General features: G+C 36.7%; 1 protein-coding gene across 5 annotated transcripts in view; it reads right to left on the bottom strand.

Annotated features, from left to right (window-relative positions):
• Positions 1-14,738, bottom strand: part of crb (cell polarity complex component crumbs) — a 58,751-nt gene that overhangs the window by 2,263 nt on the left and 41,750 nt on the right. The window contains exons 3-18 of one of the 5 annotated variants that reach the window (XM_012281418.2): positions 14,164-14,344; positions 13,140-13,304; positions 10,037-10,364; positions 8,911-9,371; positions 7,325-7,506; positions 7,045-7,198; positions 6,202-6,666; positions 4,785-5,520; positions 3,948-4,350; positions 3,319-3,774; positions 2,508-3,260; positions 1,474-2,299; positions 1,026-1,395; positions 604-916; positions 194-511; positions 28-123 (exon numbers count right to left, since the gene is read on the bottom strand). In XM_012281418.2, the coding sequence (XP_012136808.1) occupies positions 28-123; positions 194-511; positions 604-916; positions 1,026-1,395; positions 1,474-2,299; positions 2,508-3,260; positions 3,319-3,774; positions 3,948-4,350; positions 4,785-5,520; positions 6,202-6,666; positions 7,045-7,198; positions 7,325-7,506; positions 8,911-9,371; positions 10,037-10,364; positions 13,140-13,304; positions 14,164-14,344 (6,207 nt within the window). Of the gene's footprint in view, positions 1-27; positions 124-193; positions 515-603; positions 917-1,025; positions 1,396-1,473; positions 2,300-2,507; positions 3,261-3,318; positions 3,775-3,947; positions 4,351-4,784; positions 5,521-6,201; positions 6,667-7,044; positions 7,199-7,324; positions 7,507-8,910; positions 9,372-10,036; positions 10,365-13,139; positions 13,305-14,163; positions 14,345-14,738 lie in introns of all 5 variants that reach the window. The other 4 variants (XM_012281417.2, XM_012281419.2, XM_012281420.2 and 1 more) reach the window with 4 other exon arrangements.

Raw genomic sequence — 14,738 nt, 5'->3', positions numbered from 1 at the left:
TTTTCATTTCAGAACGTTAAAATCTACCTCTGTGCAATTTTGACCGGTATACTCTGGTGTACACTGACATCTGTAACCACCATCATCTCCACACTTACAAGTACCTCCATTTTGACAATAGTCCTATTTAAAAGAAGAAAACAAGGTAATATATAATATAAAAAATAATAAAGCTGAAATAAAGAAGTAATACCTCTTTGCAAGGATTCACCATTCCACAATTGTATCCACAGTAACCTGATTCACAAATGCATTGATAGGTTCCTGGTAAATTTTCACACTGTCCATGACCACAGTCTGTCGATGGATCCTGACATTCATTTATGTCCATGGAACAATCGGACCCTGTGTAACCTGTTTCGCTACAGTCACAGGTGAAGTTGTTCACTCCGTCGTAACATTTACCATCGTTTTTACAGGGTACGTTTCCTTCTGCATCCGGTGCGCAGTCATCAATGTTAATTTCACAGTACATTCCAGAATAACCGGGTAGACATGTACATCGAGGTGTCTGCTAATTAAGGTAGTAAATTGTCAATAATAGTAGACAATAAGTTATTATAATAATTATATAAATATTGAATAAATGTGAAAATGACGTACTTGGTATGAGTCGCATTTTCCACCATTTTGACACTTTCCACCGATGCAATAAGGAACGTCACAAACTGCGCCCTCGTAACCAGTCATACATGTACATGTGAAATTATTACCGGTTTGCGAATTTGGTATGTCCGTACAAACACCGCCATTTTTACAAGGTTGATTTTCGCAAGTGATTAAACGGAAGTGCTGGCAGAGGTTGCCAGTGAACTGATCTGGACATTCACAGCGGAAGTAACCAGGAAAATTTATGCATTCTCCATCATGTTGACAAGGATTCAGTGATACACATTCATTTATATCATCATCACACCTGTAATAGAAATAACATAAATTGTGTGATGATTAATGATTTTAATAATGCAGATACAATTATTTCTTTCATATGAAGTATAGTCTAAATAACTGTTTTATGTACTTACAGCCATCCTTGCCAACCACTATTGCACACACAAGTATAATTAGCAATTCCATCAACGCAGGTAGCCTCATTTTCACATTTATTATCGATGCACTCGTCAATGTTGAAAGAGCAATCGTTCTCCGTGTAACCGGCAGGACATTCACAAATATAACTATTCGCTTTATCCTGACAGTAACCATCGTTCTTACAATCTGAATCGAAGCAGAGTTGACAACCAATATTATTGTGATGTGTATCGTTATCTTCTTGCAACGCTAGATACTCCAATGGTGTAAAGTTAGCGTTCTGATAAACCTCTTCATACGTGAAATAATGCAGCAGCATACCGCCAATTCTTACTTCTCCTAAGCATCCTTTAAAAGCTTCACCTACACAATCAAATATATTTTTCAGTTCACCAATATTAATATTCACAAACAAAATAAAAATTATGTTAATTTGATTACCCGACATCGCATCATGAGGCGAAGATGTGGTGGTCAATGTACGTTCAGTAAAATCTATTGAGTTTTCATTGATACCATTTCTAGTTTCTAAATTGTGTCTACTAGAGCCAGTTGTATAACTGTTGGTAGATAAACTGGGACCAAGTCCGCCTAGCGTAACCGTTCCAGTAACTAACAAATCATACCACAAGGAGAAACTAAAATTGGGACTAACTGGTGGTTCGTTTTCATCATTAGAGTTCGCATAATCACACTCCATAGAATTGTTGTTCAATCTCAGAATAATCGATGTCCAATTTCCATCAGGTTCAGTTTTACCGAAAGTCAATATCCCTTGGTTTTGCGCATCCAAACGCCAAGATACCGTGACTTTGTCCTTGTAAACGGAGACAGTGAAATGCAAATCGCCCACACGGGGAGCAATATGCATCAGAATACCACCTGTATTCGATCGATAAGTAATTTCGATGCTATCAATCGTGGACTCTGTCACGTTCCTTTCTTCTCCTTGATTGTAGATGTAACTGAAGGAGGTGTTCACTCCATTAAAGGTGGTATTAGCGATGCACTCGTAACCATCGTCCAAGTTCTGGCATTTTGATCCAGGTGGACAATCTTGCAGCTGACAGAACTCCATTTCTTGACAGGTCTTTCCGGTGTAACCACGTGGACACTGACACCAGAAGTCATTCCACGTGACGTGGCATGTACCATTGTGGTGGCATGGATTGCTGATGCAGACGTTGTCGGATATTACACCCTTAAGAACTTTTTCGTAATCGAAGGTTACGTTGCCAAATTGGATTGGGGTTGGAATGTCATTTGCCTGTGAAAGAAATAGATACGTGTAGCATTTATAGTTAAGAGTATTGATGTTCAAATTTTAATGGCGACCTCAGATCATCCCGATCTGATTGTCTGATCTGATTGTCCTATTGATTGTCTGAGGTCTCCATTACATTTGAAGATAAATGTATATCCAGTACAACAAATTTAAATGGTATATGTGCATATAGTCCTGAACAGAATTTTACCTTCAGAGGAAAGAATTCAACGACCATAATTTCACTGCCATTGGATATTTGAACATCTTGAATAACTCCTTTGAAATTAACTTGAAGAGCTTGCGACACTTCTATCTGACGGTTATCAACTTGTCGTATGTACCTAGAAGCTTGTGGCAAACCACCCAAATATAGGACAGTCACATTTAACTGACCAGAAGCGCTGATGGTTTTTCTGAAGTATTCGGTACCGTTGATCTTCACTTGAACCAGCGTTACATTTCTAACTATTTGTATCAGGTGATTGTTTCCGTCGTTCAGTTTCACACCTCCCACCGTGTAAGCTTCTGTGTCGGTAAACTGAATTCTGACGAGCAGTTCACCTCCTTCCATCTGAGCCGCTATGTAAGTTTTCTCCTGAGGTCGTAACTCAGTTTGCGGATTCGGCTCTGATCCTAGATAGAATATATCGCCTCTGTCTTGTCTTGTGCGAATGAACATGGATATATCTACAATAGATCTGACCGCTCTTCTAGCCATATCTGACACTTTCACGGTTACGTATCCGTTTGTGATATTCTCGTATCCAAACGTGGCTGCTGTCATGTTGTATTGACAGGTATGTCCAAGATACGGTCGCTCACATTTGCAGGAAAAATCTCGCCATCTGTCAGTGCAATGTCCACCATTTTTGCAAGGATTTGGTGAACACTGAGCTTCTCGTGGACAGCCTGATTCGACATCTTCCATGTACACTGTCATCGATGAGGTACCGGAGTATACCTAAACACACTGACTTAGTATTTGTCCACAAAACAATTGTTAAAATTTTACAACTTACCCATTCTCCATTAATAACAAGATCCTCGGTGCAACCCACAAAGAACGACGGTCCATGAGTCAACCTTTGCAGGTAGTTGGTGGTACCACCCACATAAGTCATTGGGAAAGATGTGTGGTTAGAATTGGAACCTTCGTTCAGACTAATAGGATAAATCGTTTGTTCTTCGTTAGCTGAGAGCACCAAGTGCGTGGCATTGATAGCAACGAACACTTTTTGCCAGTGAGAGTCGTTCAAACCGCTGCCAATAAATACACCCTCCCACTTATTCAGGAGACTCGAGTGCAAGTTCAGTTTGCCATTCACAAGTTCAAGAATATAAAACGTTGATCCCTTTCCAATGGCTAGTAGCCCATTCGGCAGAGTCGTGCGGAAGCGGAACTGTATGTCATATCCTTCATCGCGAGTAGTATTCACCAGGACGTATGATCTGCCAGTCAAGGACATTGTCGTTACCTGCGAACAGAGAACAATTATACATTCCTGAAACCCTAAGAACGTTGTAACATTAGTTCTACGTACCATCTTCTGTATTTTGTGCAAGAAACAACAAGTGCAAATTACATAAGCTATTATGTGTACAGTGCTATACTATTATACAATTATTTGAACTGTTAACCACCACTTACATAATCACAGATTTCTCCATGGAAACCATTTGGACAGGTGCAATTGAATTTATGTATCGTTTCGTCGACGAGGTACGGCCAGCAGGTTCCGCCATTTTGACAAGCATTTCCTTGACATCCGGTCAACTCCACCGAACAATTTTTGCCTCCGTACTCTGGTTCACAAGTACATGTGTAATCTGCTCTTCCATCGGTGCAGACACCGTGCTCGCATGGTGTGTAGCGTTTACATTCGTCGATGTCGTGTTGGCAGAGATCACCTTCGTAGCCGTTCTCACACTCGCAAGTGTAGCCTCCGATGCGGTCCAGGCAATTTCCGGCTAAGCATGGGTTGCTGTCGCACTCGTTGATATTTATTTCGCAATTTTTGCCTGTCAGACCTTGCACGCATAGACATTCGTACCTGAAACGTGCGAGATTAAAATAATTTTTTAGCTTACTGACATATTTGTGTTAACACTTTGCGGTATTTTTGCATTAACCCACAAGTAGATCTGTCTCTGTTACTCAGACAAGTATTTAGTGTTCTTTCATATAAAGATTGTCTTAGCAAATGTGTACGTAAAAATAAAGATAATGAAACAATTTTACTTTGAAAATTAATATAAAATATATCACATGTATTACATTTTCGAGTAATATTTTTGACTTAATAATTTATGTAGTAGCTTAAGTAATTTGTAGGATATCGATCAATGTAACATGATGTACAGGGTCTTGTAACTTCAAGAAATTAACCAGACATGGCTAAGTGGCTTTAGGAAATTTCCTGAACTCAACGATCAAAGCACTAACAAAGACCGCAAAGTGTTAATCCACTTCCAACCCGATACTTGCCCACTCGCGTTGGCATAGCTAAATTCCTGATTGAATATAGCAGGTAAGGTCAACGCGTCGCTCTTGTACAACTCGCTCTTTGATCTCTCTAAACAAGTTCCATTGTACTTGCAAGGTGAGCTATCGCATTCGTTCACGTCGATTTCGCAATTCTTCCCAGTGTACCCAGCATAACATTGGCACTTATAATTCTTGATATCATCTTTGCATTTAGCGCCGTTCACACACGGTTGCGAGCGGCAGTCGTCGATATTCTGTTCACAGTGTGCACCTTCGAAACCCGTGTCGCTGCAGTCACAGGTATAATTGTTAATACCGTCGATGCATCGGCCCTGATTCAAGCAAGGTGACGGCTCGCAATCATCGATATTGATCTCGCAATTAATCCCACGGAAGCCCAGTGAGCAAATGCACATGTAGCTGGCGATTTCATTGACGCACGTGGCACCGTTCTGGCAAGGATCGCTCTCGCACTCGTTCACGTCCATGTCGCAGGTTTTCCCGGAGTAACCCGGTGGACACTGGCACTCGAACGTGTTGATACGGTCGATACACGTGGCGTTGTTCTTGCACGGTGCCCACAGACATTCGTCGATGTCGATGTCGCAGTGGTCCCCGGAGAATCCCGGTCTGCAGAAACAATTGTAGCTGCCCTCCGTGTTCAAGCAGATCCCGTTATTGCACAGGGAAATGCCTTCCACTTTGCATTCGTCCACGTCTTCTTCACAGAATTGCCCTGTGAATTAATTAGACAGCTAAAGGACTTCTGTGCACGTCTGGTAAGTTGGCAAACTATGCGGATATGTTCCAGTACTTCTAATAGCTTATGGTATTATTCATTATTATTATTAATGTATTTATGAGTTTGGATGTAGTCTTAAAATATATTTAGTTAGTTGTAATTAGACATGATCAACATCAAGATTACTTGATCAAGATTAGACACGAAGTTACTCATGATAGCTACTCTACAGTGTTACTTGACTTTGCATTGCCAGCTGGCCCCATTTTCAAATTTTCAAATTTAGTAACGTGGACATTTGGGATTGCAAGGAATTAGGAAAAGTGCAAGTTTGTCAAAGTTGACAAATTTTGAGGATTTGGAACATTTGGATTATTTGCAATTGCACATTAGAGAAGATAAAGACTTTCAGAATCCAAGAAGAAAATTTTGAAAATATAGGATCTGAGAAGTCTAGAAATTTGGGAGAAGTAAGCTTGAAAATTTGGAAGTTATGCAACAGTTCAGAAAAAACTCGTAACATTGCAAATAGTGTACATGAATAAACAAATAAGCGCATAAACCCTGCCACGGAAGTATCATCTCTTAAAAGCCACCGTACTTTGCATCTTGAATGCTTAAAAATAGCAGTAACAACTACGGTAAAATGTTTAGCCCGTTTCCCATGAAATTTACCTTGATAGCCGTCCTTGCATTTGCACTCGAAACCATGTTCCCCAAGGTCGATGCAAGTGCCGCTGTTGCAGGGTTTCGTCGCGCAATGGTCGACGATTAGGGTACAATTAGGATCCCTGTAACCCTCTCGGCATTTGCATTCGTAACCAGCGATACCATCCACGCAAATCTTGCCATCAGGACACACGACATCGACGCAATCGTCGACATTGATGTTGCATATCTTCCCCTCGAAACCCTGCGGGCATTCGCAAACGAACTCTCGCCGCGATCTCGCTATCAGGGTGCAGTTTCCATTGTTCTGACACGGATTTACCGCGCATGCATTGTATTCCAGTTCGCAGTTTTCGCCCATGAAATCCTTGGTGCAGTTACACGTGTACCCGTTGATTCGATCGATACACGTACCACCGTTTTGACAGGGTTGTGACAGACACTCGTCCACGTTTATTTGACAGTTCTTACCTAATGGTATTGTACTTGTGTTATTTATCATCGTTTTAGCATGTACTTTTGGTTTATTCATACGTAATTTCTTTCAAATAGGTAATTGAATAAATAATTTTGACTAGACAATTTTGAATGAATTAACTAATCAAGCTTATTATGTTTTACATGAAATATCATTTCATTTTATAATTGAATAAATGGTCATTTTAAAAAAATTTTCACCGAGAAATTGCCGTTGTGTTTGCATTCCATGTCGATACTTTTGTATCTCAATTCCTTACCAGATTTTTGAGTGTTTAATAAACATGTTAGATTTGACAAAAGACAGATGTTAGTTAGACAAATGAAAAAGACGTCACAGAGAACAGTGGATTCCGTGAATTGTGTGATTACCGGAATATCCCGGAAGACATTGACAGTAGTAGCTAATTTGTTGATCGATGCAGATGCCACCGTTGCGACAAGGATTGCTGACACACTCGTCATCATCGATGGAACAATCAGGGCCCGTCCATCCTGGCTCGCAGGTGCAATAAAAGCCTCCGGCCTGCTCGCAGCGACAAACGCAACAAACAAAGCAATAGGAGATACAACACAGAGAATATGTTCGACACGGTCGATTAATTAGGCTAGATTCGGATGTGCATGCGAAAGCTAGCTGTCATTCACTCACATAGTCGTGACAGGCTGATGCCTGCTTGCAAGGCAGATCACGACAGGTGATCGGTTCCTTGCATTGCGGTCCTCTCCAAAACTTCGGGCACTTACAAGAAACACCATAAGGTGTTTCCTGGCAAACACCACCGTTGTAACAGGCGGAACACCAATCCGAAGCGGGTGATAAGCATGTTGTTCCTGATCGTATGAAATACGTCACATGTGAAGACAAACGAGAAACATTTAAGATTAGGAATGTTTGAATGTTATAATGGATGAATTTTGTTTGGTTCAATATCGGCTGCTGAACTTAGGTGATTAAGATGCATTGTTAATGTTTCAACACACGTGTGGATCGATAGGGTACACTGATTACGGACTGGGAAGTACAGTTTGCGAATTTGGGAATTTGAGAATTTAGGGATTTTGTAGGTTAATTTGAAAATTTAGAAATTTGGACTTGGGGATTTGGGATCTGGGTAGTGCTAATTGGGGAGTGGTAATTGGGGACTTCAGAAGATAGGAAATTGAGAAATTGGAAATTTGTAAATTTTGGGATTTGGAAATTTGAATAATTAGTGAGTTAGTAATTTGTTAATTTGAAAATTTGAAAATTTGGACTAGAGGATTTGAAAATTTAGAATTTGGAACCTTGATAGTGCTAATTTGCCAATTTGGGACTTTAGAGGGTAGAAAAATTGCAAAATTGGAAATTTACAAATTTTGGAATTTAGAAATTTCAGTCATTGGTGAGTTAGTAACTTGGTAATTTGAAAATTTGAAAATTTGGACTAGAGGATTTGAAAATTTAGAATTTGGAACCTTGATAGTGCTAATTTGCCAATTTGGGACTTTAGAGGGTAGAAAAATTGCAAAATTGGAAATTCACAAATTTTGGGATTTGGAGATTTGAGTAATTGGTGAGTTAGTAACTCGGTAATTTGAAAATTTGAAAATTTGAAAATTTGGACTAGAGAATTAGAAAATTTAGAATTTGGAACCTTGATAGTGCTAATTTGCCAATTTAGGACGTTAGATCACAGAAAAATTGCAAAATTGGAAATTCACAAATTTTGGGATTTGGAGATTTGAGTAATTGATGAGTTAGTAACTTGGTAATTTGAAAATTTGAAAATTTGAAAATTTGGACTAGAGAATTAGAAAATTAAGAATTTGGAACCTTGATAGTGCTAATTTGCCAATTTAGGACTTTAGATCATAGAAAAACTGCAAAATTGGAAATTCACAAATTTTAGGACTTGGAAATTTCAGTAATTGGTGAGTTAGTAACTTCCCTATTAAAAAATTTTTAAATTGAAGTATTTGTGCATCCGATTATGCAATAGAACAAAAAACAAATTATCAATCATAAAAATTCAAAAATTCCAGCACAATAAATGTAATAACTTTCTAATTTGATAAAAGCATAGCAAGGTCCGAAATAAACCTAAAAAATTTGCAAATGAATTTGTTTCAAATATCCACATTTCTCAAATGTTGAAGCACTGTAGTTATAATAGCACTCCGATGACTCTGAATTTTCGTGGTCCGATTAAACGTGTCCGAACTTTCTCCGAACATATATTATAATCCATCCTTTACCTTTCCACTCGGGCGGGCAGGTACAATTGAATCCGTCTTTGTTGCTGGTGCACGTTCCTCCATTAGCACACGGGTTGTTGGCGCAATAATTGATAGTGCAATTCGGAGGATTGCCCATGAATCCAGGATTACAAACACATTGCGGGCCATGGGCGTCTTCCACGCAAATGCTATTCGCCGGGCATGCTGCGTTTTCGCATAAACTTCTGAGCTCGCAGTGACGACCCGCGTATCCAGGCAGACAATTACAATGATATGAACCTACATCGTCCACGCAGTCGCCACCGTGTTTGCACGGGTCTGATATGCACTCGTTCAAGTTCAATTCACAATTCTGTCCTTCGAAACCGTTCGGACAATGGCAGATATAACCACCATAATTGTCGTAGCATACACCGTTGTTCAGACACGGGTCTGCTAGGCATTCGTCGATATCAATCTCGCAATTTGCACCTTCGTACCTGCAAGAGATTCATCTTTAATTTCTTACAATTTATACGAATTTTTGTTGGTTATTAACCCTTTGCGCTCTAGAGACTCCTCTCAGGCACCGTTCGATTTTATACAATATTTTTTAATAAGCGTTATTTAATTAATTCTATAAAAGTGCTCGTGTGATGTAAACATACTGAAAATTATTAGTAGAGAAATAATAACCTCAAAAGAACTCATTTAACATTTTTATTAATATTTTAAACTTGCTGTTTGTAAACAATAAAATTATCTTCGAGTGCAAAGGGTTAATTCTTAGAGTGGTTATCAATGCTTCAGTTACTTTTCCGACAATACTGTGTATGAACATAACGAAAATATTAGTGTTAAAATAATAACCTCAAAAGAAGTCATCTAACATTTTAATTAATGCGTTTTAAAATTGCTTTTTGCAGGCAATAAAATTATCTTCAAGTGCAAAGACTTACTACTCCATAAAATTATTTTTAAATTCATTTTAAGCTTATTTTATAATTCACTTTTAACTGCTCATAAATTATTAATCGTTCTTAAATTTTCATCAAATATTTCTCCTGTCTTCATTATAATTTAAAAAACAAATTTCTATTTGCGTTTCATCAACGCGAGAGTGCAAAGGGTCGATAACAAAATGAAGTTTAATGAACAAACATACCCTGTTCTATCGCACATGCAAGTATAGTTATTGATACCGTCGATGCAAAGTCCACCGTGTTTGCAAGGATTCGAGGCACACTCGTTGATGTTCGTTTCGCAGTTTTTACCAGTCCATCCTGCTGAACATTCGCATTTGTAATCGGTTTCGGTGACGGCTAAACAGATACCGTCGTTTCTGCAGGGACTCTGTTCGCAGAGTCGTACTCCAAGTTGAGATTCGCAGAATGTCCCGGTGAATCCTGGTTTGCACGCGCAACTGTAATCTCCCTTCGCATCCTCGTTACAGGTGCCGCCATTTCGACAGGGACCGGTTAAACAGGGCGAACCTAACAAACCGAATTTTGTAAGATGATTAAGTGGGAGAGAGATTGATGAGGGAGAAGCGATAGGAAGCAACATTCGAGAATCTTGTGCTGATGATAAGGAAAATGTTAGTGGGAGGATTTGAGATGTGGGAGGTGAGGGGTTGGAGGTGTGAGGAATTGAAAATTTGGGATTTGGAAGATTTTGGAGAAATTTGGGGAGTGAGGGATTTGGAAATTTGGGAATTTGGAGAGTGAGGAATTTGGAAATTTGGGAATTTGAGGCGTGAGGAATTTGGAAATTTAGAAATTTGGGGAGTGAGGAATTCGGAAATTTAGAAATTTGGGGGCTGAGGAATTTGGAAATTTGGGAATTTGAGGCGTGAGGAATTTAGAAATTTAGAAATTTGGGGAGTGAGGGATTTGGAAATTTAGAAATTTGGGGAGCTTGGAATTTGGGGAGTGAGGAATTCGGAAATTTAGAAATTTGGGGAGTGAGGAATTTGGAAATTTAGAAATTTGGGGGGTGAGGAATTTGGAAATTTAGAAATTTGGGGAGCTTGGAATTTGGGGAGTGAGGAATTTGGAAATTTAGAAATTTGGGGGGTGAGGAATTCGGAAATTTAGAAATTTGGGGAGTGAGGAATTTGGAAATTTAGAAATTTGGGGGGTGAGGAATTTGGAAATTTAGAAATTTGGGGGGTGAGGAATTTGGAAATTTAGAAATTTGGGGAGCTTGGAATTTGGGGAGTGAGGAATTTGGAAATTTAGAAATTTGGGGGGTGAGGAATTCGGAAATTTAGAAATTTGGGGGGTGAGGAATTCGGAAATTTAGAAATTTGGGGAGTGAGGAATTTGGAAATTTAGAAATTTGGGGAGCTTGGAATTTGGGGAGTGAGGAATTTGGAGATTTAGAAATTTGGAGAGTTTGGAGATTGGCAATTTAGAAATTAGGAGAGTGAGGAATTTGGAAATTTGGGAATTTGAGGCGTGAGGAATTTGGAAATTTAAAAATTTGGGGAGTTTGGAATTTGGGGAGTGAGGAATTTGGAAATTTAGAAATTTGGGGAGTGAGAAATTTGGAAGTTTAGAAATTTGGGGGGTAAGGAATTTGGAAATTTAGAAATTTGAAGAGCTTGGAATTTGGAAAATTTGAAACTTAGGAAACTTTAAAAATTTGAAGGGTTGAGTTTGGGAATTTGATGACTTGTTAAACCAAAAAGAAAAAGAACCAATTAATTATAAAAAAATATGATACCAATGTGCCCAAAGTCCAACACCTATTTACTAATTCTAATAAGCTTCCAAAGAAAAAATGTGAAAACATGATATTATGATAATGAAACCTATAGCTAAGAAGCATAAAATTAAACAGCAAAATAAAATAAAAAGATACAGATTTACTTATAATTTAAAAAAAATGTTTAGCATCCAAATATTCTATCAGTTAAAAGCCTTTATAAAACAATTTTATTGTACTATTATATTACTCATAAATATATACATTCTTTAAAAAAATATGTACTTGGTTAGTCGCAAGAAATAGTACTTCAAAAGAATTTAATTATTTGTAAAAATACAAAATTTCACTTATTATTACAGAAATATACTTTCATATTATAATAAAGATACTCTCAAGATATGAAGTATACACAACTTTCTTTTTGTATTTTAATCTACCAACAATTAAAAGAATTTATCTAAGAAACATCAAGTTTATTAAGTTCGCTTTCGAGTTTATTTACGTTTTTCACAAAGGATTATTATAAAGATACTGTTATAAAGCTTGCAAAAGCAGGTAACAAGTCAGGCTACCGTGCTAATTTATTCAGCAAACTAACAGCCAAACTTCTGTTGTTAGAAACTTTATCCGAACAGTTTCCTCTTCATATAAATCTTACTAAATAATCTCGAAATTCTACTACTACGCATTCATCTTTGTTAGCGTGTTTTCCTCGGAGTATTTACTTGCAGCTGATCGATTCAATCGAGCACTCTTGCAAATGTTTCTTATAGACATTCGAAAGGTCAATTGCATAATTATCCACGCATCGTAAGATTCGTTTGCAATATGCAAAATACAAGTATTTTCATGGAAACGTTGATGGAAGGAAATGATTGTAAAAGAAAATGAATGCCATGCGAGAACCAGTGACAGCTCAAATAGAATCCGTGGCTAATTCTTTACAGTTTTACAAACTTCTTTGTAATTTTCTTTTACAAACTCTTTTTTATTGCATCTTTTTTTAGGCTGTCAGAATGAATTTCACTGATATTCAAATACTGTGATGACATTTTAAAAATGATAATAAATAATATCAACAAATAAAGTACATGTAAGATTGTAACATTCAATGCCACGTACATTTTGATTAAAATTTTTGAAACATTTTAGACTTGAACTTAAAAATAAATATATGTATTTGCATAAAATTTTGTGAGTATAAATTCAGATGTGAATTTTTGAAATACAAGTATTAACATTTATAATGAAATTTTCTAAGCATGAATGTACAGTTAAACTTGTTGAATATAAATACACTTGATTTAAATTCCTAATTTAAATTCCTTACTTCAATTCCTTAATTCTTCAATTCAGGTATAAATTTAGATTTAAATTATTTAAAATAGTGAAGAAGAATGAAGTGTACATTTTGGAATTTTTAAAAGAAAATTTAGTTTAAAAGAAAAAGCTGATTCGCAGTCTTATATCGGTGTTTCAGAATGTCAGAAAGCCACGGATCTATTTGCAGCCGTAATCCCTTTGCCCAAAACTCCATATTCAACGTCGAGGTCTACCATTGTCAATTTGACAGTTGTTGCCGGAATATCGGGCGTAACAGTGGCACTCGTAACGATCCTGCCGTGACACGCATTTACCATGCATCATGCATGGCTCATGATTGCAGAAATCCATGGTGGTGATCGAGCTCGGTCCTACGCTGCCGAGTCCGCCTGTACTACCTGAAAGTTTCGTACGAGAATCTAGCATGCAATCTACTGCTTATATACGTGATCACAAAACGATCACACGTGTCTATGCAGCAACAAACCAATTATACGTGGATCTTCACTCGCATATTGTGCTGTGGTTCTACGTTGTAGAAGCTACACTTTACTCTGATATACCATTAATTATACTGGGGGAACTATCCGCCATTTTGTGGCGTTTATAACCTCAAAACTTATTTGAAGAATTTTACAGAAACATTAGTTTTGTTAGAACATGTTTAATTAGTTTTGTAAAAACATGTTTGAATAATCTAGCAAAAGCATGTTTGAAATTAAACAAAAATATCTTTGAATAATTTTAAGAAAGTTAATCAGCTTTGTTTGGGTATAACATTTTATTAAATTGATTTTTTTAATGAAGGAACATGTTGTTTTCTATAAACGCTACTATGTTTACTTGATATAAGTATAATTTAGACGAAGATGAATTCAATGAAGTATTATATTTCATTCTATTTTTTATAATTACACTACCAGTTAAAACAGCCTAACTTATTAATGAGCTTATTAATTAGTATGCAATCATTAAATGTATGTATGCACAACCTTCATATGTACTTAAAAATATACATACTAAAAACAGTCTTTGCAACATTCATTAATTAATTCTTTTCAAAAATCGTTCATCAAGATCTCATATTTTTGTAATATTTAATATTATTATATTTCAAGAAGAAATCAAAATAAGAATTTAAGGTTGAATAACGGTTTTGTGTAGTACAATATTCGAGAAGTAAATTTTATTTCTCCATAATTTCTGTTTTTTAATAAACTTGTATGGTATTTACGATAGGAAAATGAAAATTCTTACATCCTTTGTTGTCCGCAGGGCACGGACCAAAGATGGCTCCGTTATTGATAGTGTCGTTAAAAAGAATTCCAGGACCTTGGAGAATGCATCCTCTGAATCCTTCTCCCACAATGAGAGAGCCATTCATATCGTAGTCAGGAAGCGTAAGAATCGCAGCGTTGTACGTGGCATTAGCAATTACCTAAACATAATAGCGTTAGGCGTTAGATCAACGTCGTTTCGTGTCGTAGATTAAAAGATAACTTCTTTTTATTATTTACAAGATGTTTCATTTATAACACGTAGTATTTTTAGGATATTGACAAAATTTGTTTGAGATGATTTTAAATATTTCAATCTTTTATGGGACTGAATTTCAAATATTAATTTACTTATTTATTTATTTAAATTATTGTTATTTTTGTATTATTCTATGTATTATTGTTATTTTAAATTATTCTTGTTCTGTTTAAATAAAATGAATCAATTTTTGTTGGATAATTTACAATTAAAAATTTAGACATTGAAGACTTAATCTTTAAAATTTCAATTTTTAAATTTGCAGATATTTTTAAAATAAATCTTTGATTTTTAAA

Source organism: Megachile rotundata, chromosome 4 (assembly GCF_050947335.1).
Source record: "Megachile rotundata isolate GNS110a chromosome 4, iyMegRotu1, whole genome shotgun sequence".
NCBI classification, from domain to species: domain Eukaryota; kingdom Metazoa; phylum Arthropoda; class Insecta; order Hymenoptera; family Megachilidae; genus Megachile; species Megachile rotundata.
This window is presented reverse-complemented; position numbering and strand designations above follow the sequence as displayed.